The sequence below is a fragment of the Hemibagrus wyckioides genome, linkage group LG22 (genome assembly GCF_019097595.1).
Source record: "Hemibagrus wyckioides isolate EC202008001 linkage group LG22, SWU_Hwy_1.0, whole genome shotgun sequence".
In the NCBI taxonomy this organism is placed as follows: Eukaryota; Metazoa; Chordata; class Actinopteri; order Siluriformes; family Bagridae; genus Hemibagrus; species Hemibagrus wyckioides.
The window spans coordinates 3,389,278-3,417,093 of NC_080731.1; the positions used below are offsets into that span (position 1 = coordinate 3,389,278).

The following is a 27,816-nucleotide window of genomic DNA, read 5'->3' on the forward strand; positions in this document are numbered from 1 at the left end:
TTCGGTACCTTTTTTATTTTTAATCTGAAAGCCTATAATAAAAGCAACTAATCCAAAAAAAAAATACCCCGCATTCACTTTATATTCCTGCCTGCGCAATAAAACCGTCTCCCGAAGGACACGCTGTACTTTGCATTTTAAAATCTCTCTCCCCATTTTCATTAATAAATTCCGGCCAAAGAATTTGGACAAACCAGAGATGACAGGCGCTTATAAGAAACATGCATATTTATTTGGCAGTCAGAACACATTAAATAAAAACTAGAAACGTACTTCACTTATACAAAAGATAGATTATGTCCCATTTGAAAGTCCAAAATAACTTACTGTATAAATTAAAAAATCTCACTATTTACAATTTGAACGACAATGACATTTATTTATTTTTTTCCTCCCGAACGTCCCTGAAAGGTCTGGATCTGCCTTGTGTTGTGTTGTGTTGGGATGAAGCAGAGGGAGCTGTGTGTGTGTGTGTGTGTGGAGGCAGGATGGTGCAGGATGCTATCGTCCGTCGTTAATGTGACCTTGATGAATTGGAGCTGTCAGTTTTGGTTTTCTGGGTTAGTGTGTGTTCCTTTCTCTCCCTCCCTCTCTCTCTCTCTCTCTCTTTCTGAGTTTTTGTATGCATGAGTTTCTCCATGACTCGGATTTATTCATGCGGTAATTATGACAGGCGGGACTGCGGCGTTCGCTCGTCTGGGAGATCAGAGCAGGAAGAGAGAGTCCTTTACTGGAAGTCTGAGGTCGCTCACACACACACACACACACACACACAAGGCCCTTTTTCATCTCGCTATTCACTATTACGGTCAGGGGCTATTACGCATTCTGCCTTCCCTAGGACGATTAAAATGGAACAGTCACACGACGGCATCTTATCTTTAGAAAAACTGGAAACAAACAAAGCTGGAAAGAATGTAAAGTTTGAGGTCAAAAAATATGACAAGTACTCAATTAGTCACAGATGCGATGCTGGCAGCAGGAATGCCACCAAAAAAAATAAATCCCACAGCAAAATCACACGTCAAATAAGTGCTGCGACGTTTCTGAACGTCGTCCATGTCGTGTTCTCTAGGTGTGTGCTGATAAAAGTCGATTTTAAGCTGTGTGTGTAACCTGAGATTTTTGGACAAATTTAAAGCAGGCCATTAAATCAACTATGCTCATTACGGATTCCTTGTTTTGAAGTGTACGGCTAATGCTAGCTACTTAACTAACTAACTAACCGAATGCTAAGTAGAGTTTCGGGATGGTACTAGCATTTAAATAGGAAAAAAAAACAGAATTAAAAGGTTCCTAACATCGACCCCTGAGATCATCGCCATGATGAACGGATTTAGATCGTTAACCAGTCAAAAACTTGGGAATTTCAGCTAGGAGAATTGTTTCTCAGGCTCTCACTTGTGAATGTGACTTAGTTTCAATTCTTCAGCTAACAGAATAGAAACAATCAGCAACTATTTTTATTATTTTTACCAGAAATTTTGCCCTGAGCCAAATTCTAACACTACATATCTGGATATTTGTATGGCACTAAGGTCTAAAATCAAACGCTAAAATGTTAGCTAAACGGAAATAACACATCAGCATGTGGCATCACCTCAGGAACCACAGCCATGCTAACGTTTTTTTTCTCCTGCTCTGTAGCTGTAAAAGCATCCACCGCACTTCGTTCCTCAGCATCATTCGCATATGAACTACAAAAGTGTACAAACTCCACGATTTAAGACGTACAGTTAAAATAAAAATAAAAAATCCCTAATGAGCACAGGTGAAGGTAAACGTGTAGATTTTTGCTTTTTTGAAAAGACAAAATCGTGCTAAATCTTTAGCCTGTGGAGCGATATGGAAATGTAACCTCAGCACACACCTAGCTTTTTTAGAAAAAAAAAAATAGAAAAGAAATTACAGTACAGTTTTGGTTGGAAGACAATTCCTTAAAAATTAAAGCATAAAAAATGCAAATGCAAAGCGAAGAACAGGATTTTTCAGTACACAAAAGTGCTGCATTAAAGGAACAGTTCAACCACAAACAGTGAGAAATGGAACACACAAAATGGCTGATTTACAGAAGTCACAATAACAGATAACAGACATGTGCAGTAAATGTGGAACTGTGAACTTTCCTGTCACTGACTTGTTCCTTTAACATCGTTTCATCTGTACAATTAAGGAGGCACGAGTGTTTCCTGGGTTTCTGCTGAAATCGGATCTTTTCCAAACAAACAATAAAGCTGGGGCTTATACAGTATCAGGATGAGAAGACAACACAATAGAATTTTCTGGAAGATTTCTACCGTACTCCATTACACAAGCACTGAAATGTGAATGTTTGAATTTTTCACACAGCATCTCAGTGTATCTGAACTGATACTGGGATTATATTGGGATTATCCACAGTTAAGTGTATGCAGATTTATTATTTTGTATATTTATTGCTCTGATTTACATATATAAGTCTTTAACAGTGTAGACTAGGGTTGGGATCGGGGCGAGGGTTAAATTAGGTTTGGAATTGGGATTAGGATTGGTGCTGGGATTGGGGTTAGGGAGGGGTTGGGTTTGTGGGTTAGGTTTGGGGTTTAGGCTTAGGGTTGGTGTTGGAATTTACAGTTGGTTCTGATTGAGGTTTGGGGTTTAGGGTTGGGATTAAGGGTAGGGGCAGAGTTGGGATTGGGGTAATAGGTAGAGTTAGGAGTGGGATTTGGGTTGGGATTGGGGTAGGTGGGGTTTGAGGTTAGGGGTGGGATTGAGATTTGGGGTTTAAGGTAGGATTCGGGGGTAGGGTTGGGATTGGGGTTAGGGGTATGTTTGGGGTTAGGGTTGGGATTGGGGTTAGGGGTATGTTTGGAATTGGGGTAAGGGGTATGTTTAGGGTTGGGATTGGGGTTAGGGGTAGGGTAAGGGTTGGGATTAGGGTTGTGGCTAGGGGTAGGGTTGGTTCTGAGTTTTGAGATTGGGGTTAGGGGTAGGGTTGGTATTGGGTTTTGAGTTTTGGGATTAGGGCTGAGATTGGGGTAGGGTTGATATTGGGTTTTGGGATTGGGGTTAGAGGTTATGTTTGGGTCTGGGGTAAAGGGAATGTTTGGGGTTAGAGTTGGGATTGGGGTTAGGTCTAGGGTTGGTATTGGGTTTTGGGGTTGGGATTGGGGTTAGGTGTTAGGGGTTGGGGTATTAACAATAGTAATATAATCTGCAGCCTGTGTGGCTGTTAACTAAGTGTAATTTGATAAAACATCCTAAAAAACAAATCTTTTTTACTAATTACTAAGGTAAAGACATTTTCTGAATTATTGGTCAAAAATCCATATGAAAATATAAGGGCTTTAAGTTCAGAGGTTTCATTTTAAGTTTATACTGTAGGCCAAATTCAGCCTCAGTACTAGATAAAGTTCTATACTTTAGTCAATTTAAGTGCACTGAATTAGCTTTAACTGGAATGTTTTCATGAGCATGAGTGTAAGTATTTTCTTAAATAAAAAGTAAATAATTAGCTTTTGTTATAACGTCAAGTGTATGGTGTTGAATATTCCATTATTGTTGGTTGGGTTTTTTACATCGTGTTATAGAATTAATATTACCAGTATTACCATATCTGTCCAAATGATACAGTTCACAGGAAAATAAATAACTGAAATAGCGCTTAGCATAACGTCACTGCATATAAAATGTCAGTACCGTCACCCTACAATGGCAGAAAGCACATCTTGTGACGTTATTTCATACAGTAGCATGCGGCTCGGCATGTAGTCCTGACTGTTTTGCTGTCGTTCTTTCACCCTGTTGATCATTTTCAGAATATTTAACATGACTAGACAGAATTTGGTGCCGTGACCCTGACACTCCGGGTGGCAGCACTGTAGTTAACCCAAGAACAACAGCACTGATTCTATTAAAGCTGAAGAATGTGGGAAGTGCTGTAACGTCGGAGAACCCGTGGAAAAAAAGAGGAGGAGGAGAAGGAGAAAGAGGGAATTGTTTTGGAAGAATGTGGCGCTTTTCATGGCTCCCACAGCACGTTTTTAGCGGCGACTCAGTGAAGTGACCAAGCTGGAAAGATCTGGACAAAAATGAAAGTTATACAATGTCCCTGTTTATCCCAAATGTAGCCGATTAGCCAAAACATGTTTACTGTCTTAAATTCTTTAGATTTGCACTGAAACTGCAAGGCTATCGCTAAACACTGAATCTAGATAACAGCAGGCTAATTATTTAGAAAGCTAGCATATAGCTAAGTAGTCTTTTCTGGAAATGAGACAAAAATATATGGAATATCAACATTTACCTCAGATGTTTGGGAAAAACGAGCAAGAAAAGAGTTAATATTAGAAAAACGATGCTAACTGTTAATGTTTTGTCACAATCTGTGAAATTATAGCTGTCATGGAAAGACAAGCATATGTTATGATATGATATGATATGCGAAGAAAGAATTTCACTGTGCTGTGTGTATATGTGACAAATAAAGGCTGTTTCATTTGTTTCATTTTTTTTTATGGGCTCAAGTTGTGAGAACATGGTTGCTAAGCAACAAGCATAGACGCCAGCTAGTGCCTGAGGCTAATGGTTTATCTATCTAGCCACTGAGGGTCTTTTTACAGGTAATGTAAAGGTAAGTAAGACAAAAATGTCAGACATTTTCCTCAGACGTGTCAAAAAATGATAAGTAAACGTAAAAAAACGCCAGCGTAACGTCTCTCAGCATCAACGGCTAACCGAAGCGCCAGGCTTTTTTCCGCGCTGAGTGAATATAAACTATAGATCGTTTTCAGCTCATGTTCTTTAGACACACTTAAACAGACAAACGTCTGTCAGAAAACGTCAAAAACCACATCAACACGCTAGCTCGAGTCGCTGACGTTAGACTAGAACGAACCTACAAAAAAAAAGAAAAAACGAAAGAAAGAAACAGACATGTCTTGGCTGATCGGCTGCAGTGGCGGTAATGGGAAACTTGTGTATCTTTCATCTCTGTGCCTTTAAAGACAGCTCTGTGGGAAGTAAAGGGAAAAAAGAAATTGTACACACAAACAATTTTCCAACCCTTAAGGCACTTACAGACACCAGACACGAAAAAAAGATGAAAAACCCACAACAAATGGAAAAAAAATACTGAAAAGCTGTTTACAGAGGTCCAGAAGGAACGTGGAATGCCAGTTTGTTTGGAGCATGGCCCGTGCTGTAGCGATGGCAGATTTACACACACACACACACACACACTCTCGCTTTTGTTTGTTGCTGTATTATTTGCCGGATCATGATCCTGTTCGTCCTCTCCGCTGGAGAAAGAGTAATCCTGTTCCAAACAAGAGGTGACCTACATAAAGAAGGAGGCGAAAATGGACTGTAACAGAATCTGGTCTCGGTGTGGTAGAAAAGGCTGATTGTCTGCATTGGCGTTAAGACGGTCATGCGAGCCGCTCCACGTTACAGTACTTTCTGTCTTTTTTAACAAGAGATTCTTATCTGGAACTCCTCGTCTGTCTGCGACTGCCAGAATCCGTGCACCTGAAAACCTGCTTTCCGAATTCAGACGTCTTTTCCCAGGCCGTATGCTCATGCGAGGGAGGCTCTGTCGTGGTCCTGTGCTGTGGAAGCCACTCCCCCTTACATAAGATGGCACCGTCTGATTGGCTGTCAGTTGATGTCCAGTCCGGTTCCTCATCAGGTGCTCCATTGTACTTGCTACCTGCTGTCCAGTAGAATTTATGTGACAGTGTGTGTGCATTTGTGTGTGTGCGTGTGTGCGTGTGTGTGTGTGTGTGTGTGTATGTGTGGGGTTAGTTGCCCACCAGAGGGCTGAGGTCACCGTGATGGTTTTTGAGCTTCTTTTTAAAGAGCGAGATGGTGGAGGGTCTATAGAAGATAATCCACGGCTCTGAGGTGGTGCTCTGAGAGCAGGAGTCTGAACTGCTGACCGAGGGAATGGTGGGAGATCTGAGAGAGAGAGAGAGAGAGAGAGAGAGAGAGAGAGAGAGTGGAGAGAGACAGAGAGTTGGAAAATTGACATGAGTGTATAGTAAATTTGAGGGGATAGATAGATAGATAGATAGATAGATAGATAGATAGATAGATAGATAGATAGATAGATAGATAGATAGATAGATAGATAGATAGATAGATAGATAGATAGATAGATAGAACATTGTGAAGAGAAAGAAAGAAAGAAAGAAAGAAAGAAAGAAAGAAAGAAAGAAAGAAAGAAAGAAATACTTTGTCATTAAGTGATCACATGACTAATAACACAAGTCAATCTGTAAATCCTCTCTCTCTCTCCTCCATCTCTTCTCTCCTCTGATTCTCTCTCTCACTCTCTCTCCACTCTCTCTCTTTTCACTCCTTGCACATCGATCTCTCTCTCCACACACTCCTCTCTCTCTTCTCTCTCTCTCTTCTCTCTCTTCTTTCTCTCTCCTCATATACATTCTCTTTCTATTCTCTCTCCTCACACTATCTCTCTCTCTCTTCTTTCTCTCTCCTCACACACATTCTCTTACTATTCTCTCTCCTCACTCTATCTCTCTCTCTCTTTCTCCTCTCACTCTTCTCTCGTCACACACACTCTCTCTCTCCTCTCACACTTCTCTCTCCTTCTTCTCACCTCTCACACTCTCTTCTCTCTCTCTTCTTTCTCCTCAGACACTTTTGCTCTCTCTTCTCTCTCATTACAACAGCAGAAAGCTTCAGTGTTCAGTACTTACTTTACTGTCATGTGAAGAACTAGCTTCGCCACCATGGCTATCACGGTTAGCGTTAGCAGGGCAGCCAGCGCATAGATGGCCCACACTGTAAACAATAAACCAAACAGATCACTAACTAATTATTACTATATAATTCTAACTAATGTTAACTATTAACTAATCCAACTTGATTATTTTCGTTTATTAGCTAAACTGTTACTAATAAACTGAACACGTAGAACGAGATAAATATTAAAGCCAAAATAAAATGTCAGAAATGTATTAATAAACTGCATCTTCATCTGTTTATGCAAATATAACATTATGATGTCACAACACGCCGTGATACTGAAACGCTAACAGAATAAAGGTGTACATACTGGTGTTATGTGCAGCGGTCCGGCCCCGGCCGAGCCACTGACCTGGCATTTCGTTTTCCGATTTTTTGGGACTGGACGTGATCAGATAGAGGATGTGAGAGGACTTGTCGTTCTTGCTGGTGTTGGATCTCTCAGTGACGCTGCCGGAACGTGGATCTATCGTACTGGTGGCCTGTTTGCCGGCGTTGACATCACCGGTGACGGCTTCTCCGGCAGATCTGCCACTCTGTGCTCTGTAAGCTGGAGTGAAGACGATTTTGGCGTTTAAACAAACACAACAAGTGATAGTCATTCATTTATTTCACTGTTTATTCCATTAGTCAGTCTTCAGTCTTAAAGACTACTCATCACTCAAACTAGTATATAATACTGTACGCTTCTTAAAAATTCATGAATAATTTCTTTAACACAAAATGTAATGATATTTTGATATTCGGTGATGTTGACCCAAAAGACCTGGAGGGGTGCCAATACTTTTATTCCAAGCGCTTTAACACCAATACAGGAAAATAACAAGTCACTCCATTTCTGTGTTCTAATAAATAAATCTTAAATCCTGTTCACATGTTCATACAAGAACCTAAAGCAACGGGTGTCAAACTAACTGTACAAGCAGAAACTATAAAGAAAAGAAAATAGCTGTCCTACAAAAGAACCTTATCTGAATGATGATTTAACCAATCAGCACTCTGAGCTGTTTCTAGCTCCACCCACAGGTCCATGTTTGGGTCGTTGTTGTTCCTCTTCTTCTTGCTTCTAGCTCCACCCACAGGTCCATGTTTGAGTGGTTGTTGTTGTTGTTGTTGTTGTTGTTGTTGTTGTTCTTCTTCTTCTTCTTCTTCTTCTTCTTCTTCCTGTGTCTAGCTCCACCCACAGATCCATGTTTTGGGGGTTATTGTTGTTGTTCTTCTTCATCTTTTTCCTTATCTTCTTCTTCCTGTTTCTAGCTCTGCCCATAGGTCCATGTTTGGGTGGTTGCTGTTGTTCTTCTTCTTCTTTCGCCTTTTTCTTCCTGTTTTTAGCTCCGCCCACAGCTCCATGTTTTGGGGGGTTATTGTTGTTGTTCTTGTTTTTCTTCCTCTTCTTCTTCCTGTTTCTAGCTCCTCCTGCAGGTCCATGTTTGGTTTGTAGTAGTAGTTGTTGCTGCTTCTTTTTCTTCTTCCTCTTCTTTTTGTTCTTCTTCTTCTTCAGGGTATGTGGTTAATGCTTACTAGTTAAAACATTAGACTACTGATCAGAGGGTTCTGACCTCAAATCCCAGGTCCACCAGACTCCCACCACTGGGCCCTAACCCTCAATTGCTCAGTTCTACAAAATGAGATATAATGTAAGTCGCTCTTGATAAGGGCATATGCTGAAAATGTTATTATTGTTATTATATTTATACTCATTTCAGACCCACTCCATCCTTCCAGCTTGAGAAACTTCCCCCCACATGTGCAGTATTTGAATGCACGCGCTTGAATACATGCGGTATTGAAATGGAGTGCTGCCCTGAGGCAGAAGAGAAAAAGCACTGTGGGTTTGTGAACTCGGCGAAGAACCAATTTATTTCTCTGACCTTTTCATCCAGGCTAAACATTTCCCGCTATTTCACGTTTCCTTCTTTCTTTCTTCCTTTCTTTCCTTCCCCTCCATCAGCGGGGCAAATAAATCATAAGAACACAGAAATATTGCAGGATGGCTGTTTGCTTTGGCTCGCCTCGGCTGGCAGAGGCACGGCGTCCTGGCTTCGTTTCTCAACATCACCAGCATTAATAAACACACAGTGTGCTCGAGGAAGGGAATCAAAATACACAAAAGATTTCATAAGGGATCATTTAACGATTCCGAATGTGGCTAGTTTTTTTTAAGTAATAAATGCTAATTATTTTGTTAAATAAATATACAGTACAGTAAAAGCCGATGCACAATATAATCTGTATAGTGCCTTATAATTTCAAAAAAAAAAGTTTAAATAAGTATTAAAAATAAACCATAAAATCAAGTTTAAATTTAAAATTAAAAAATTAAATTTAAAGCTAAAAACTAACAAAAATATAAGCTATTCATTAAAAATATATACATATTAATATACAGATTTATTCCACACCTATGGTAAATACTCTTTTCTGATTGGCTGGCAAGAATCCTTTATTTATTTATTTATTTATTTATTTATTTATTTATTTATTTATTTATTTATTTATCTATCCATTTATTTATCCATTTATTTATAAATATCAGCTCACCACTAAACAAATATACTGAGTAAATATACAAGTAACTGAAATAATTGGCACTTATAATTAAAAAAAATAATGACAACTGTATAACTAGCAGAAAATAACAAACTTTACTTTGCATTGTGGGACACTGTGAGATAGCTGACCTTCAGCAATGACAGCAAGTGACCCGAACGAGGCAAAGCCGAAGGTGCCAATACTTTAATCTCCAGTAAAATCCGAATCGGAGACCGAGACTTTGTCATACAAGAAATATGTAAATATGTGGCTCCATTTTAAATGAGGTTTCTAGGTTAATTTCCTGGTATCATGACTCTTTATGGGTCGTTATCTCTTACATTTTTTCTTTATTTCATTATTCTCACCTCAAATCAAACTTTCAAGCTCATTATTCCGAATGGAAAATGCAATCACGGCACGGTTGTTGGAGCTCTATGGAGAGCAGACCTTTCATTAAGGCTGTTGTGGTTCAGATGCAGAAGCCTGATAAACCTCAACAAAGCCAGATTAAATATTGATAAACTGCAACTCGCCCAATATCTGAGACGGAGAGAGCTCCTGAAATGGCCCAAGGTGCCATTCAAATATTTAATACCCAGGACTCCAGGTTCAAAACAAAACAAAACACTCTTGTCGGTGGAGGAACTTTTTGTCCTGTTATGTTTGCTCCAGGTCTCGCAGGATCTGATTTTTTGAGGACATTTTCACTGCAAGCTCGTACTCAGAGCTGACTGAGCATTTCGAGTTTTCTCTTTCTTTCTCTTCCCCGCATCTATCCATCTGTAGGTAAATTCCTGATGTGAAACATCAGCAGTTTGTTTATGTAAATGTGGAATAGAGGCAGAAAACCAAACCAAACTGCACTTACTCATGCAAATATAGCTCTTCACTGAGCATCATAGACATAAAGCTGTGCCTCCAGTCATTTAGCTATCCATCCATCCATCCCTCCATCCATCCATCCATCCATCCATCCATGCTTCCATCCGTCCAGGCCATCACCCATTCTTCCTTCCATCTATACATCCATCCACATATCTACCCATCTATCCAACCATATATACATCTTTTCTTTTATCCATCCATCTATCCATCCATCCATCCATCCATCCAAAAATAAGCAAATTCACAGCCATAATTTGATTAAATTCATATCTATACATCAAACCACTTATCGATCTACTGCATAATCCACACGTCCATCCTCCTTCCCACCCATCCATCCATCCATCCATCCTTCCATCCATCCATCCATTCAATCATCAACCCACCAATACATCCATCCATCTATTCAGTCTCTCCCTTGCATATTTATTTTAAACATCATTGTGATCCTTATTCTGATAAACAATGGAGAATTGATCATAGTTACAATACCTTATAAATAAAAAACATTATTCTGTCTTATAATCAGAACATTTCCTCATACTAGGGTGATCAGTACCTTGATAGATCATGGAGAACCCGTGGGCCTGGTTTGTCCTGTCGGAGTAGAAATACAGGATAACAAAGTCTGCGCTGACGTTCACGATTTCCCGCGGTGGGTTTCGGCCATCGAACCTCGCCACCACCTGATTGGTGTGTCCGTCCAGCAGCTCGACCATATCTGCCTGGTCCATGATGTTAAAGAAAGTGAAGTTAAACAAGATGACAGACGCACCTGGGACCTGGAAAAGCAGAGAACATGCAGAGAAAAATGATGAGAAACATATCCGAAAAGAAATTTCTTGTATTTTACAAAGAATGGACCATAACTTAAGTGTAATTTTTTTAACCTGGATGGTCCAGTAGCAGACACGACCGGGTGCGTATTTATCTGGAAAATCTGGTGAGTAAATCACAGCTGATTCGGCCGTGTAGTTTCCACCACAGGCTCCAACTTTGGCTAAAAACACAAAGACACAACGATTTGTTCAATGCTTTACATGCTATGCTAACTCTAAAAATTAAAAATGTGTGGTCGAATCCGGTAATGCCCGGTTAACCAGAGTGAAATCCAAATACTGTGGCGCAAATATGCAAACCGGCTTCCTGTCTTATTATTTATAGCTCTCAGTTCTTAGGTAAAAGTTCACCGCCTTTATTTCCCTTAACCCTTTCCACAGCGAACGGTAGAACTGTTTACCTCTAAACCTCCCCAATGTGAGATACATCTTCATCCTGATGATTATTACTTCACTAAGTGTTGATCCTCCAAAATCCAACATGGCCGACGGTCTCAGATGCAGTATCTCTTTCTAGACTTTCTGAAAAAAATCAAGGTTCTAATCAACTAAGGTTCCAATCTAAACTGTCTTGAAGAAACATTAACGTATTGGATGAGATGTTTCTTCAAAGCTGCAGCTGTTTCTCAGCAGTAATGCTTTCATTGATAACCAGACACCAACAAAATGGAGTTTGCTCCCGTTTTTGTTGTGTCCATGTTGATGATTGAGTGTCTTTGTCATGTCTCACTCCACAGCGGAGATTAATATGAAGCTCATATGAAAGTAGACACTCAGGACATCCTGATATTAGCCTACCAGGGGCGATATATTCATAGAAAAGATCCAAAAAAAAAACAAAAACGCTTTGTTTTTCTCCACATAAATGTTTCTATCTTCAAAGTAAATGTTGACATCAAACCCATTTCTGCTCTCTGATATGCTCCATGTGCTTGTTCATCTAAAAAGCAGCTCAAATTTCATCTTCAGCCAGTAAAACTCTGTGTAAGGTTCTCCAACAGAGGGAAAAACACACATCTAAAACACACTAAAAGCCAACGGACTCGTTTTAGATAAGCCTGAAAAATCACTCATTTGTTTATACTGATTGAAAAAGTCTGATAAAGTCGATTTTCATTCCGGTGGCAGAACAGAACAGCAGTGTTCTGATATAAAAAAAAAAAGGGGTTGAGTTGCAATTAATGATTTTTTAAGAAAGTTAGCAGACTGATTAAACCCACTGTCGAAGACGATGACGTGACCGTCTCCTCCGCATGGCTGCTGCTGGTCCCCGAAGCACCCGTGACTACACTCCAAACTTGGGGCGTCGCCATGGAGATGATAGTCCAGCTCGTTGCCGCAGAAACAGGCGTAGCCCGCCTCCATTCCGGCAAGCTGGGGGGACGACAAAAACACGAGGACGATGACATCAGACTTCGAGCGACAAAACATAATAATGGCTTTGTGTTACTCAGATACTGGAGAGACGTCCTAAAAAAAGAGTCGGAGCGCTTTACCAAGATGAAGATGTTTCGTTCTATTCAGATTTCTACATAAAAGGTTGTTTTGGAGTAATATCAATTCTACTAGTAAAACCGAAAGCTCTGATTGGCTGAAATGATGAAGATCCGGGCTAAAAGTGTTGAAAGAGTCTGTCTTAAAGAGACCGGTCCACTCGAAAACATTACTCTAGCACAAATAAACAAAGCCATGGACCACAATTAAACACTAATCAACGACAGGAAAGTTTCTGAGTTACTCTTCTGTCTCTTGTGGTGAAAAAAATTCACCATAAATTCCTGTTTCAAAAAACTATTTCCATTTAAATGGAACCTTCAGCAGGTTCCTGTGAACGAGCTGTTACTATGGAAATGATCGTTTGTTCCTGTTTAAGAAAGTTTTTACCTCAGATTGTTCCACTGACATTGACGACTCTTTCCGCAAATGTTGAATAAACGTCTCCTTGAAGAACATCACCATATCAGTGTTGTTTATTTGTTTATTTAATCCATGTATATGGAACCTCTAGCAAGTTGCTGTGAACGAGCTGTTACTATAGAAACGAGCGTTTGCTAATTCCTGTTTAAGAAAGTTTTTACCTCAGATTGTTCCACTGACACTGGAGACTCCTTCCGAAAATGTTAAATAAACGTCTCCTTGAAGAACATCACCGTACCTTCGTTGTTTATTTGTTTATTTAATTAATTTATATGGAACCTCTAGCAAGTTGCTATGAACGAGCTGTTACTATAGAAACGAGCGTTTGTTCAAGTGCTTTAATATAAACCTGTGAAACAAAGTGCATTCACACTGGCATTTTTCATTCTAGATATAAACCTGGTTCTTAAACTGCATCAAAAGACCCGGTGTAAACAGAGTTGAGTCTCTCACACTGTGTAAACCGCACTAGTTTAATCTGGTCCATAGCTCAAGGTTCACACCAGAGCCTTGTACGGTCGGGATTCCCATGATGCTCGGCTCACCTTGTATCTCTGGTTGCGACAGAGGCTGATGCAGCTCTGCACAGTGAGCTTCTGAGACGTCTGGTAGCTCTTAGAGAGAGGAGGAGGATCACCGTTATCCTTAAAACATCCCAGAATCCCTGGCACTGAAAGAGAGAGAGTGGGAGAGAGAGAGAGGGAGAGAGAGGGAGAGTGGGGGAAAGAGGGGGAGAGAGAGAGGGAGAGAGAGAAAGAGAACGAGAGAGAATGTAAGGGGGGGGAGAGGGAGAGAGAGAGAGAGAGAGAGAGTAGGAGAGAGAGAAAGAGAGGGAGGGAGAGAGAAAGAGAGAGAGAGTGGAAGAGAGAGAGAGGGAGGGAGAGTGGGTGAGAGAGAGAGAGAGAGAGAGAGAGAGAGAGAGAGAGAGAGTTAGTCAGTCCTATATGCCAAATAACAGCATTAGAATTGGGAATAATACTGAGATGTTTCTAGACCACTGGTCGTTTATTGTATTAGTGTATTTGACATTTTTTCTATTACGTACACTGTATTTAATTCCATCTAATGAAAATAAATATGACTTTATGAATAAATGTGAAATTTTTGCCAGTCAGAAGACAGGGACCTTTGACAGATTTTTTACTCAAGCAGCTGGAGCAGAAAAGTAACTCAGTTATGCTGCACTGCTTCTCAGAAAATCTCAATTTTTTCCCCCAAAAAACAGAAAGAAAGCATGAGAGAGAGAGAGAGAGAGAGAGAGAGAGAGAGAGAGAGAGAGAGAGAGAGAATAATCACAAATAACAACATCAAATGTTGGCGCCCTCGGTGAGCCACTTGGCAAAAACAGAGCAGCGTGTCTGTCTTCACCAACACCACGCGCGCTAACAACATAACCTAATTACAGACAGAAAGTCTACTAGAGGAAGGGTGTGTGTGCGTGTGTGTGTGTGTGTGTGTGTGTGTGTGTGTGAAGGAGTCTGGGTGTTTCTTGTTTCTAAAACAAATTCACACTATACCCCACCCACCAGCTCGGGGCAAAAAACACACACACACACACACGCGCACACAGAAAAAGATATTTTTTAAAAGAGTAAAATATCTTTTGATAAAAAGCAATAGTGTGTGTCATTCAGTTGAGGTTGAATATAAAGACAAATTGTATATAATTATACGTGTGTGTGTGTGTGTGTGTGTATGTGTGTGAGTGTGTGTGTGTGTGTGCTTCCCACAAAAAAGAAGAAAGAAAAGTTTCAGACCACAATGTCCCGACAAAACAATAAAAAATGATTTGTACATAATACTATCTTAATGAAATCACACACATTTATTCATTCGCTCACTGTGACTCACTCGGTGACGTAATCATTCAATAACCTACTGACCGAATCATTCACTGATTCATTCACTGAATCAATTATTCACTGATTCAATCACTGACTGACTCATTGATTCAGCTACTCACTGCCTGATTCACTCACCAACTCACTGACTGAACCACTTATTCATCATTCACTCACAGATTAATTCACTCACTTAGTGACTGACTCAGTGATTCATTTACTCAGTCATTGATTATAACACTCAATTGCTGACTCACTGATTCACTCACTGCTTTGGTTCAATCACTCATTGACTGATCCACTGAATTAATCACTTGCTTACTCAGTCACTGACTCAGTTGACTCAGTTTCATAACTCACTTACTGATTCACTGATTCACTGACTCACGCTTACTAATTCACTCACTGACTGCCTCACTGATTTATTCACTCAAAAACTGACTGATTTATTCACTCAATAATTGACTCATTAATTAATATTTGCTGACTCACTGATTCATTCATTGCTTGACTCAGTTTCATTACTCACTTACTGATTCACTCACTCACTGACCGACTCACTGATTTATTCACTCCCTAACTAACTCACTAATTACTATTTGCTGACTCACTGATTCATTCATTTTTTTCCCAATTTCATTACTGACTGATTCACTGACTCACACTTACTGATTCACTCACTCACTGACTCACTGATTTATTCACTCACTAAATAACTGACTCACTAATTATTATTTGCTGACTCACTGATTCATTCATTGCTTGATTCAGCTTCATTACTCACTTACTGATTCACTCACTTACACACTGACTGACTCACTGATTTATTCACTCACTAACTGACTCACTAATTATCATTTGCTGACTCACTGATTCATTCATTGCTTGATTCAGCTTCATTACTCACTTACTGATTCACTCACTTACACACTGACTGACTCACTGATTTATTCACTCACTAACTGACTCACTAATTATCATTTGCTGACTCACTGATTCATTCATTGCTTGACTCGGTTTCATTACTCACTTACTGATTCAGTGACTCACACTTACTGATTCGTATTATTTTGTTCACTTGCTGAATCACTGATTCACTCACTGCTTGATCCACCTAATCCATTACTCACTCCTTGACTCACTGATTCACTCACTCACTGAATGACACACTGATTCACTCACTCACTGAATGACACACTGATTCACTCACTCCCCAACTGATTCATGTATTCACTCACTTCTTTCCTATTCTTCTGACTTCTCACTTCTGCATTCACTTTTCTCTCTTTCCACACACACACACACACATACACACACACACTCTTCACTCCATCCTTTCACTTCCTCACTCACTTCTTCTCTTTGTCGCTCTATCCTTCGCTTCCTCACTCGCTTCTTCACGCCATCCTTCACTTTTACACCAACGCACGTTTTCTCCCTCTTTCAATCTCTCTATCGCTTCCACTCTGATTCCCTGAGTCTCATGTACTCACTCCTTCACTCAGCGCTTGCACGCTCACTCCATCCTGCACATTTCTCCTCTTTCTCTACGGCTCGTCTCTGTAATTAACCTATTGGAGAAAGCATGTCGTCTTTCATTAAATCCATTTCGTTGTTTTATTTCAGGCCTCTCTTCCCCCCCATGCACGCTTTTAACCAGCACCAGTTTACATGTGTTTCGCCTTTTTAAAGTTACGACAGCTGGCGTCGCTTCACAGAGGCATTAATTAGTTCTTTCTGAGAAGGATTACCGCAGTATAAAACACCATGAAAATATGAATCGGCTGTCCAGAACGGCTCAGAAGTGGGGACTTTGGGTTGGAGTGGACCGTTCTGACCGGATCCATATTTTTTTATTTCTGTGCTAGGGGGTGAGGCGGTTAAGATTTATAACAGATAAGACACTGAAATGTGAACCAGAGTGAGATGTTTTGTGAATTAAAAGGATGTTGAAATAAATCTCGAGTCGGGGAACACCGAGTTCTGAGGGGAAAAATGTGACAGATTTTCTTACTCAACACATCTGATCCTAAACTCCGACTGTGTGTGTGTGTTCTGGCTGGGGGGGGGGCCACAAGCATGCGCCGTGTGAGTGACTGAGGCTGTGTCGCGACATGATTGAGTTTGCAGAGATGAATGGCTTCACCTCGGGGAGCAACACGACTCCTTAATTAAAGGCTGAGGAAGGTATGCGAAACCCAAACGGAATAATTAGAAGGGCATTCCGAACTCGGACTCGGGAACGACAGAACAACGGAGCAGAGAGACAGATTCGGCTTTTTACGGAGGAGAGGATTATGAGTTACGGCTGTCTTGTGAGGAAAGGACGAGGAACATGAGAAGAGCGACTAGCTTTCATGTGCTGAATCAGCCCCGCAGGAACACCACTGCTCTTCCAGATCCGACAATAAAAAAACGATTTTCTTTATACGAGCACCTACAAGTGAAGCCGCAGATTCGCTCCTCTCTCTTTATTTATGCAAAAATTGAAAAAATCAGGCAACAAGCTACACTGGGTGTTGTGAATATTTTGGAAGATTGAGCGACAGATTAAGCTAATCTGCTATAGCTGCTAATCAGAAATTGTCACTTCCTCCATTTTGCCCCCCTCCCCCCCAAAAAAAAACACCAACAAAGAAAACCCAGCAAATACACCATAGCTCCACCTTATTGTTCTTATTTCCTATTATTATTTTCAAATTTATAAAAATAAAATAAAATAAATAAATTGAGGAAGAATAAATAAATAATACATAAATGAATGAATTAATAAATAAATAAAAGAACTAATAAATAAATAAATGAATGAATTGATAAATAAGTAAATAAGTAAATAGATAGATAGATAGATAGATAGATAGATAGATAGATAGATAGATAGATAGATAGATAGATAGATAGATAACCCTAGAATATCTAAAGTTCTTGGGAATTCTCCTTGTCCTGACACCCAGCTGATTGATTAAACTTAAAATTAAAATTATGCTTTTGTTTTAAAAATAAATCTTCTTTTCCTTTCAGAGCCAGGAAGTATTTGGTGTCTGCAACCCGTATTTGGTTATGGAGATGTATGATATATGTACATCCCAGTGCAATATTTAAAAAATAAAAAAACTGGACACCCATTTTGTTACTGGTTGTGACTATGGAACTCATCACTGCTCTCTCTGTGCTCAGGCTGAACTGCGACTGCTGGACTTAATCATTCACTGACTCACTCACTGACTCAACAATTCAATAAACTACTGACCAACTTCTTCACTGCCTGACTCACTGATTCATTCACAATCACACTGACTCAATAATTCAATAACCTACTGACCAACTTCTACACTGCCTGACTCACTGATTCACTCACTGCCACACTGATTATTCACTTACGAATGAAGACTCACTACCTGACTCACTGATTCGCATACTCGCTGTCAGATTTCTTCACAACTGACACACTGATTCACTCACTGTTTGACTCACTGATTCATTCACTCACCAACTGACTCACTGATTATTATGCTCACTTGCTTACTCACTGATTCATTCACTGTCACACTGATTCAATTATTCATTGATTCACTGATTCTTTCATTCACTGACAGACTGATTCACTCACTGCTTGGTTCAGCAGTTTCATCACTCACTGACTGATGGAGTCTGATGGTGAATGATGGTGTTTGATGGTGAATGATGGTGTTTGATGGTGAGTGTTGGTGTTTGATGGTGAGTGTTGGTGTTTGATGTTGAGTGTTGGTGTTTGATGGTGAATGATGGTGTTTGATGGTGAATGATGGTGTTTGGTGGTGAATGATGGAGTTTGATGGGGACTGTTTTTGTGATTGATAGTGAATGATGGAGTTTGATGGTGAATGATGGAGTTTGATGGTGAATGATGGAGTTTGATGATGAATGATGGTGTTTGATGGTGACTGTTGGTGTTTGATGGTGAGTGTTGGTGTTTGATGGTGAATGTTGGTGTTTGATGTTGAGTGTTTGTGTTTGATGGTGAATGATGGAGTTTGATGGTGACTGTTGGGGTTTGATGGTGAATGATGGTGTTTGGTGGTGAATGTTTGTGATTGATGGTGAATGATGGTGTTTGATGGTGAATGTTGGTGTTTGGTGGTGAATGATGGAGTTTGATGGGGACTGTTTTTGTGATTGATAGTGAATGATGGAGTTTGTTGGTGAATGATGGAGTTTGATGGTGAATGATGGAGTTTGATGATGAATGATGGTGTTTGATGGTGACTGTTGGTGTTTGATGATGAATGATGGTGTTTGATGGTGACTGTTGGTGTTTGATGATGAATGATGGTGTTTGATGGTGACTGTTGGTGTTTGATGATGAATGATGGTGTTTGATGGTGACTGTTGGTGATGGTGAATCATGGTGTTTGGTGGTGAATGTTCATGTTTGATGTTGGTGCATGTGGACCTTAGAATGACTTTCCAATGTTTATATGCCTCTCTCATGCCGTATTAATGAAAGTCGAGGTTCAGCATGTGCTGCGTAAAAGAATGTTAATTCAGCCTGACACTCACACATGTGTCTGTAACGCCAGCGTTCTCCCTCTGTTTACCATCTGAGGCGTTACATTACAGCCCAATGAGTGTGGCTGCCTCCTGTGGCTGCCTGCCCAAATACCTCTCACTGAATATAATGGGGAAGAGAGAGAGACCGAGAAAGAGAGAGAGAGAGAGAGAGAGATAGTATAGGGGAGGGTGTGTATGTGTGTGATGGAAAAGAATGGGTCAATGTGTGAGTTCGAGAAAGACTCGGGGTGTGTGTTTTTTGAGAATGAAAGTGTGTGTTTGTACGCGTGGGCGTGTGTGTACTTGAGGGAAACTAAAGAGCTTGTGTTTGTTTGAAAGAGAGTTTTTACGTGTCGGTTTGGGTTCTATAGTCAGAGTGTGTGAATGAATGAGAAGGTAATCTCGCTGTTGTCTGGCTGCTGTTTGCTTCACCTGTAAAAGCCTCACGCAAACCATATGCGCTGCCAAAAATGCCCCTAAGGTGTGTGTGTGTGTGTGTGTCCAGATTTAAACACAAACACTATAAGGAAAAGTTCAGATAAACATAGCGCTAATCCAGAAGCTAGCTAGCTAGCTAACAAGCACGCAGTTATGTACATGCCTTCGTTTTTCAGGTGCTTAAAGTAAGACATGTTGAACCATCTGAAGGATTCCGGATCAGTGCGTTGATAGAAAAGGCAGGGAGTGATATTTGAAAAATGTAAATGCTTCATAAATAATCATAAATCAATTATTGTGAATTATAAATCAAAAACAAGACAAACAACTGAAAAGAATTCGTTTTTAAATTGACGCGTAAATAATTGAGCAGGTTATGGAGGTGACTTGCCCTGAAATGAGCGGTGTTGATTCAGCTCACGGGTTAGATTAATGCACTTGTTTTAATACGTGACGGTTTCTATAGTAACAACTTACAATGGATATATTTTTTTTATATATATATATATATAGAGAGAGAGAGAGAGAGAGAGAGAGAGAGAAGATGTGCAGAAATAGATAAAAAGATAATGTGTATAATGGGTGTAAATGGGAGGGGAATGTTTTCTGTTAGGAGAGTTCACATTTAAGGAAGGAGTCTCCAGTGTCCGGACTTTGAATCAATTAATTAATTTAATTAATTTCATAAATTAATTAGAGATAAAGCTGAAAAATAGAAAAATGTTTTGTATATAAATTTTATAGCACGGCAGAGGAAGGAATATTTGTAGCTGCTATAATAGTAAGTGAGAAGTTGTTACATGTGCATTTTACATGAAAAGTAACAATAAATGGATAAAATAAATCCACAGAATTTTCAAATAAAGAATTCATTTTTAAAAAATCGTTAGGATGTTGCTTTGCTGACCAACATGTCATTGATTAGTTTCCTATTTTATCCTGAGTTTATTATTATTAAATATTATTTATTTATTTATTTTATATATTATCTATATTCTACATCATTCCACAGGCAGGTTAATTATAATTAAACTGTTCATGTTTAATGATAAAAGAATGAGCTAATGTTAACAAAGCTGATTAAACGATGCACCAAAACATTTTTGTGGAAACTCATCGGCTCTGTCAGAAACAAAAACAGCTGCAGGTCAGGATGCAGGGACACATGATGCGGCTCACGCTCTCCACTGCTGTCCTGTGTTTTTTTTTGTGGTTGTTGCTGGGTTTTATTTAATAGAATTACACTGGCCTGGAGCAGACAGGTCCGACAAATTAGTTTGTTTTTGTCACTTGTGTTATAGGGAGCCGTCTGAGATCCATCCCATAATAGTTCTAGTCTAAAACAGGGAGTGTGTGGATTTGATATGGGCGATGCCCGAGGGCAGGGGGTGGGGAGTCAAAACTGGGACAAACACACGCATTAACGGAAACCAGACGAAACTCAGTCATGCCTATAGCAACACGGGTGACTGCAGGGAGACAATGAGCGGCCTAAATGTGCAGTGTGTGGCGGAAAACCCACCCGGGTCGGCCGTTCACCTGCTTTACGCCGAGTTTATTAACCTGTGCATGAGAAAAAACGCCATGTTTACACTATACAGACTTAGAAAATTCCAAAACGTCGTTCGAAATTTTGCTTCTTATTGTCCTTGAGTTCTACAATTGGTGTAGAGATAAAGAGAAGATGTGCTAAGAAAGGTGATTCAATTAATAATTTCTGGCAAATGAATGAATTAATTATAAAAGATTAAATTATAAAATTATAAAATGGTAAAACCTTTATGGTAAAAAAAAGTGCCAAAAAAAATCTTAAAGAAAACTGCATCTAATATTTATAAAACAAACATAAGATTATTAAGCTTATTTATTAAGATCTGTCAATAAATCCAATAATTTCTACTTAGTTTCTGGAAATTTGTTTGATCGTAATCTGATAAATTTTTGTCAAGATATTTTTATTTAAAATCATTTTAAATTTTATCCATCACTATGGAAGAAAACTACAGGAAACTTTCATTTTAAAATAAAACAAAATACATTTTAAAATATAATAATAATAATAATAACAATAATAATAATAATAATTATTATTATTATTATTATTATTATTATTATTATTATTATTATTATTATTATTGTTATTATTATTTAATATTGGTATACCAGAAGCTGATCAAGTTACAATTCCATTACTTATTGTTTAATTTTTGTGATTATTTTTATTACTATACTTTTTTTTATTGTTAAATAAAAAATCATTCAATTTTGCTACCAAGATGTCATAGTGTATAGTGAAAACGTATGTGTGTGTGTGTGTGTGTTTTGGAGTTAAGCCACTGAAGACTGGAACAAACTCAACACCCACACACTCTCTCACTCGAACAATACCACAGCTGGACACACAGAAAAAAAGTGAAAATATTACAAAGGTGTGAAAACAACATTAAAGCCGAGCTGGACGATGGAGCAATAGAGCCGCACTACTCCGGTGAGGTGAGCGGTATTTTCGGAATGTGATGTAAAATCATAAAAGGGAGCGTGTTTGGTTTTGTAATGGATGATGTGATGCAGAGCACCGAGCCGTCACATTAATACTGAACCTCACACCCACTTGCTGCTCATAAAAAGCTGTATAATAAGCACAGAAAACTAAAAAATTAAAAACAGCCCTGCAGCTGTGCTTTATAGTCTTCATCAGAGCTGAACTGAGAGACTGAGCCACCGAACTCAGCGTTTCGTTCTGCTTTTACCTTTCAGCAGGTGCCACTTTTACTGTCATTTCTGCATCAGCATCATTTTAATATGAACATTTACACAGCTGTGTGTCTGTCAAACACCTCCTTTAGTGAAGGACGAGTAGTGAGGCCACGCCTCCTTCACTGGAGGACAAGTACAGAGGCCACACCTCCTTCAGTGAAGGACGAGTAGTGAGGCCACACCTCCTTTCAGTGAAGGACAAGTAGTGAGGCTACACCTCCTACACTGGGATTAACAAGTAGTGAGGCCACACCTCCTTTCAGTGAAGGACAAGTAGAGAGGCCACACCTCCTTCACTGAAGGACAAGTACTGAGGTCACAGCTCCTACACTAGGACTGAAATGTAGAGAGGCCACACCTCCTTCAGTGAAGGACAAGTAGAGAGGCAACACCTCCTACACCGGCACTAATAAGTAGTGAGGCCACACCCCCTTTAGTGAAGGACAAGAAGTGAGGCTACACCTCCTACACTGGGATTAACAAGTAGTGAGGCCACACCTCCTTTCAGTGAAGGACAAGTAGAGAGGCCACACCTCCTTCACTGAAGGACAAGTGGAGAGGCCACACCTCCTACACCAGCACTAACAAGTAGTGAGACCACACCCCCTTTCAGTGAAGGACAAATAGTGAGGCCACACCTAATTCAACGAAGGACAAGTACTGAGGTCACAGCTCCTACACTAGGACTGAAATGTAGAGAGGCCACACCTCCTTCAATGAAGGAAAGGTAGAGAGACCACACCTCCTTCAGTGAAGGACAAGTACAGAAGCCACACCTCCTACACTGGGACTAACAATTAGTGAGGCCCCAACTCCATTCAGTGAAGGACAAGTAGTGAGGCCACTCCTCCTTCAGTGAAGGACAAATAATGATGCTACACCTCCTTCACTAAAGGATAAGTATAGATGCCACAGCTCCTACACTGGGACTAACAAGTAGTGAGGCCACACCTTCTTCACTGGGACTGAAAGATTCCCATCCCAACTCAATATATCACCCAAATATACACATACACTATGTACACACACACAAACACACACAAACACACACACACACACACACACCTGGTTGTCAACCATCGCTGCAATACGGTCTCGTTGATTGATGGGTAAATGTTTAAACTCACATACCCACTAATGCTTGAACATACTTTTGTGTAGATGTGACTGACACACACACACACACACACACACACCACACACACACAATCCTTGGGTGGGGAGCAGAGTGCATCAAGTCAGTGCGCTGACATGTCGTAACTTATTTGTGATTGATGGGGCAATTATAGACATTTTTCTGCTCATAATCACTCCATCAGCTCACTCATCCCCTCCCTCTGCCCTCACACTCACTCTGACAACTCGGAATCTCGCAGAACTTCCAGTATGTCCCGTCTTCTTGGTCTGCAATGTAGCACCATGGCTGAACATCTCCATCTGGGTTTCTGAAAGAGAGAGAGAGAGAGAGAGAGAGAGAGAGAGAAGCAGATCAATGACTTCATCTCAGAACTGAAAGCCTCTTCATTTGGCACCAATTACTCAGACCAACTCCCACCGGACCCCCCACCCCACACCACACACACCCTCACCCCCCACACACTCTCAAACTCCAAAAACCATTAATTGAGCAGAACTGAAATTTCCCTTTAAGGCACTAAAGCTACAAAGCAACCATGTAATGAACACTGGGACTAATAAATCATAGACAGACAGAAGACGGAAGCCGACAGACAGACAGACAGACAGGCAACTAATATGAAGTAATAAAATAAAACAACTACATAAAACTAAACATGATAGAAGCAGACAGTCAAACAGACAGACAGGCAGACAGACAGAAAGGCAGACAGACAGGAAAGCAGACAGACAGACAGACAGAAAGGAAAGCAGACAGACAGACAAACAGACAGGAAGGAAATCAGACAGACAGGAACGAAAGCAGACAGACAGACAGGAACGAAAGCAGACAGACAGGAAGGAAAGCAGACAGACAGGAAGGAAGGAAAGTAGACAGACAGGAAGGAAAGAAGACAGACAAATATTAATGGATAATTAAAAGATGACAGAGAGAAAGAGACAGAAAGGCTGACAGAAGTAAACTAACAGAGACAGACAGAGACAGACAGAGAGATAGATAGAGAGATAGATAGAGAGATAGATAGGCAACAAACAGACTGAGACTGAAAACAAATCAGAAAAAAAAACCTCAGACAGCTTAATTTACATATTTATAATTGTATAAGCTGCTTTGTGACAAAGGACATGACAAGAGCTATGCAAAACAAACAGAATTGTATCGAATAGATAGATAGATAGATAGATAGATAGATAGATAGATAGATAGATAGATAGATAGATAGATAGATAGATAGATAGATAGATAGATAGATAGATAGACACTGTGATGTTAATGAAAGGTGTTTGTCAAGGTTGCTCACAGTGTGAGAGTGGTCTATGAGAGTGGTGTGTGAAAGTGTTGTGTAGGAGTTATTTGTGAGAGCGGTGTATGAGACTTGTGCAAGAGTGTTGTGTGAGAGTGGTGTGTGAGAGTGGTGTGTGAGAGTGGTGTGTGAGAGTGGTGTGTGAGAGTAGTGTGTGAGAGTGGTGTGTGAGAGTAGTGTGTGAGAGTGGTGTGTGAGAGTGTTGTGTGAGAGTAGTGTGTGAGAGTGGTGTGTGAGAGTGGTGTGTGAGAGTAGTGTGTGAGAGTGGTGTGTGAGAGTGGTGTGTGAGAGTGGTGTGTGAGAGCAGTGTGTGAGAGTGGAGTGTAAGAGTGTTGTGTGGGTATAGAGAGTGTTGAGTGAAAGTGGTGTGTGAGAGTTATCTGTGAGAATGTTGTGTGAGAGTGTTGAGTGAGTGTAGAATGTTGCACGAAAATGGAATGTAAGAGTTATCTGTGAGAGTAGTCTGAGAGTGATCTGTTTGAGAGTGTTATGTGAGAGTGTTGTGTCAGAGTGATCTGTGTGAGAGTGTTATGTGAGAGTGTTGGTGTGTGAGAGTGTTGTGTCAGAGTGATCTGTGTGAGAGTGTTATATGAGAGTGTTGTGTGAGAGTGATCTGTGTGAGAGTGTTATGTGAGAGTGTTGTGTGAGAGTGTTGTGTGAGAGTGTTGGTGTGTGAGAGTGATCTGTGTGAGAGTGTTATGTGAGAGTGTTGGTGTGTGAGAGTGTTGGTGTGTGAGAGTGTTGTGTGAGAGTGTTGTGTCAGAGTGATCTGTGTGAGAGTGTTGTGTGAGAGTGCTGTGTGAGAGTGTTTTGTGAGAGTGTTGTGTGAGAGTGTTGGTGTGTGAGTGTTTTGTGAGAGTGTTGTGTGAGAGTGTTGGTGTGTGAGAGTGATCTGTGTGAGTGTTGTGTGAGAGTGTTGTGTGAGTGTTGTGTGAGAGTGCTGTGTGAGAGTGTTGGTGTGTGAGAGTGATCTGTGTGAGAGTGTTGTGTGAGAGTGTTGGTGTGTGAGAGTGTTGTGTGAGAGTGTTCTGTGTGAGAGTTTCTGTGAGAGTGTTCTGTGTGAGTGTTCTGTGTGAGAGTGTTCTGTGTGAGTGTCTGTGAGAGTGTCTGTGAGAGTGTTCTGTGTGAGAGTGTTGTGTGAGTGTGTCTGTGAGAGTGTTCTGTGTGAGTGTTCTGTGTGAGAGTGTTGTGTGAGTGTTGGTGTGTGAGAGTGTTATGTGAGAGTGTTCTGTGTGAGAGTGTCCTGTGTGAGAGTGTTCTGTGTGAGTGTTCTGTGTGAGAGTGTCTGTGAGAGTGTTCTGTGTGAGTGTTCTGTGTGAGTGTTCTGTGTGAGAGTGTTGTGTGTGAGAGTGTTGTGTGAGAGTGTTATGTGAGAGTGTTGTGTGAGAGTGTTGTGTGAGAGTGTTGGTGTGTGAGAGTGTTGTGTGAGAGTGTTGTGTGTGAGAGTTTCTGTGAGAGTGTTCTGTGTGAGTGTTCTGTGTGAGAGTGTTCTGTGAGAGTGTTCTGTGAGAGTGTTCTGTGTGAGAGTGTTCCATGTGAGAGTGTTGTGTGAGAGTGTTATGTGAGAGTTTTGTGTGAGAGTGTTCTGTGTGAGAGTGTTGTGTGAGTGTTGGTGTGTGAGTGTTGTGTGAGAGTGTTCTGTGTGAGAGTGTTCTGTGTGAGAGTGTATGTGAGAGTGTTCTGTGTGAGAGTGTTCTGTGTGAGAGTGTCTGTGTGAGTGTTCTGTGTGAGAGTGTTCTGTGTGAGAGTGTTGGTGTGTGAGTGTTATGTGAGAGTGTTGTGTGAGAGTGTTCTGTGTGAGAGTGTTGTGTGAGTGTTGGTGTGTGAGAGTGTTGTGTGAGAGTGTCTGTGAGAGTGTTCTGTGTGAGAGTGTTCTGTGTGAGAGTGTCTGTGAGAGTGTTCTGTGAGTGTTCTGTGTGAGAGTGTTGTGTGAGAGTGTTCTGTGTGAGAGTGTCTGTGAGAGTGTTGTGTGAGAGTGTTCTGTGTGAGAGTGTTGTGTGAGAGTGTTCTGTGTGAGAGTGTCTGTGAGAGTGTTCTGTGAGAGTGTTCTGTGTGAGAGTGTTCTGTGTGAGAGTGTTCTGTGTGAGAGTGTCTGTGAGTGTTGTGTGAGAGTGTTCTGTGTGAGAGTGTTCTGTGTGAGAGTGTTCTGTGTGAGTGTTGTGTGAGAGTGTTGTGTGAGAGTGTCTGTGAGAGTGTTCTGTGTGAGTGTTCTGTGTGAGAGTGTTCTGTGTGAGAGTGTTGTGTGAGAGTGTCTGTGAGAGTGTTGTGTGAGAGTGTTCTGTGTGAGAGTGTTGTGTGAGAGTGTTCTGTGTGAGAGTGTTGTGTGAGAGTGTTCTGTGTGAGAGTGTTCTGTGTGAGAGTGTTGTGTGAGAGTGTTCTGTGTGAGTGTTCTGTGTGAGAGTGTCTGTGAGAGTGTTGTGTGAGTGTTCTGTGTTAGAGTGTTCTGTGTGAGAGTGTTCTGTGTGAGTGTTGTGTGAGAGTGTTCTGTGTGAGAGTGTTCTGTGTGAGAGTGTCTGTGAGAGTGTTGTGTGAGAGTGTTCTGTGTGAGAGTGTTGTGTGAGAGTGTTCTGTGTGAGAGTGTTCTGTGTGAGAGTGTTCTGTGTGAGTGTTCTGTGTGAGAGTGTTCTGTGTGAGAGTGTTGTGTGAGAGTGTTCTGTGTGAGTGTTCTGTGTGAGAGTGTCTGTGAGAGTGTTGTGTGAGTGTTCTGTGTTAGAGTGTTGTGTGAGAGTGTTCTGTGTGAGAGTGTTCTGTGTGAGTGTTGTGTGAGAGTGTTCTGTGTGAGAGTGTTCTGTGTGAGAGTGTCTGTGAGAGTGTTGTGTGAGAGTGTTCTGTGTGAGAGTGTTGTGTGAGAGTGTTCTGTGTGAGAGTGTTCTGTGTGAGAGT

General features: G+C 40.5%; 1 protein-coding gene across 2 annotated transcripts in view; it reads right to left on the minus strand.

Moving 5' to 3' along the window:
* Window positions 1–210: 210 nt before the first annotated feature.
* Window positions 211–27,816, minus strand: part of kremen1 (kringle containing transmembrane protein 1) — a 63,253-nt gene continuing 35,647 nt past the window's right edge. Inside the window, exons 3-10 of one of the 2 annotated variants that reach the window (XM_058375007.1) lie at window positions 23,846–23,937; window positions 13,472–13,596; window positions 12,230–12,383; window positions 11,061–11,170; window positions 10,730–10,952; window positions 7,103–7,300; window positions 6,702–6,786; window positions 211–5,937 (exon numbers count right to left, since the gene is read on the minus strand). In XM_058375007.1, the coding sequence (XP_058230990.1) occupies window positions 5,781–5,937; window positions 6,702–6,786; window positions 7,103–7,300; window positions 10,730–10,952; window positions 11,061–11,170; window positions 12,230–12,383; window positions 13,472–13,596; window positions 23,846–23,937 (1,144 nt within the window). In that variant the 3' untranslated portion in view covers window positions 211–5,780. Of the gene's footprint in view, window positions 5,938–6,701; window positions 6,787–7,060; window positions 7,301–10,729; window positions 10,953–11,060; window positions 11,171–12,229; window positions 12,384–13,471; window positions 13,597–23,845; window positions 23,938–27,816 lie in introns of both variants that reach the window. The other variant, XM_058375006.1, reaches the window with a different exon arrangement.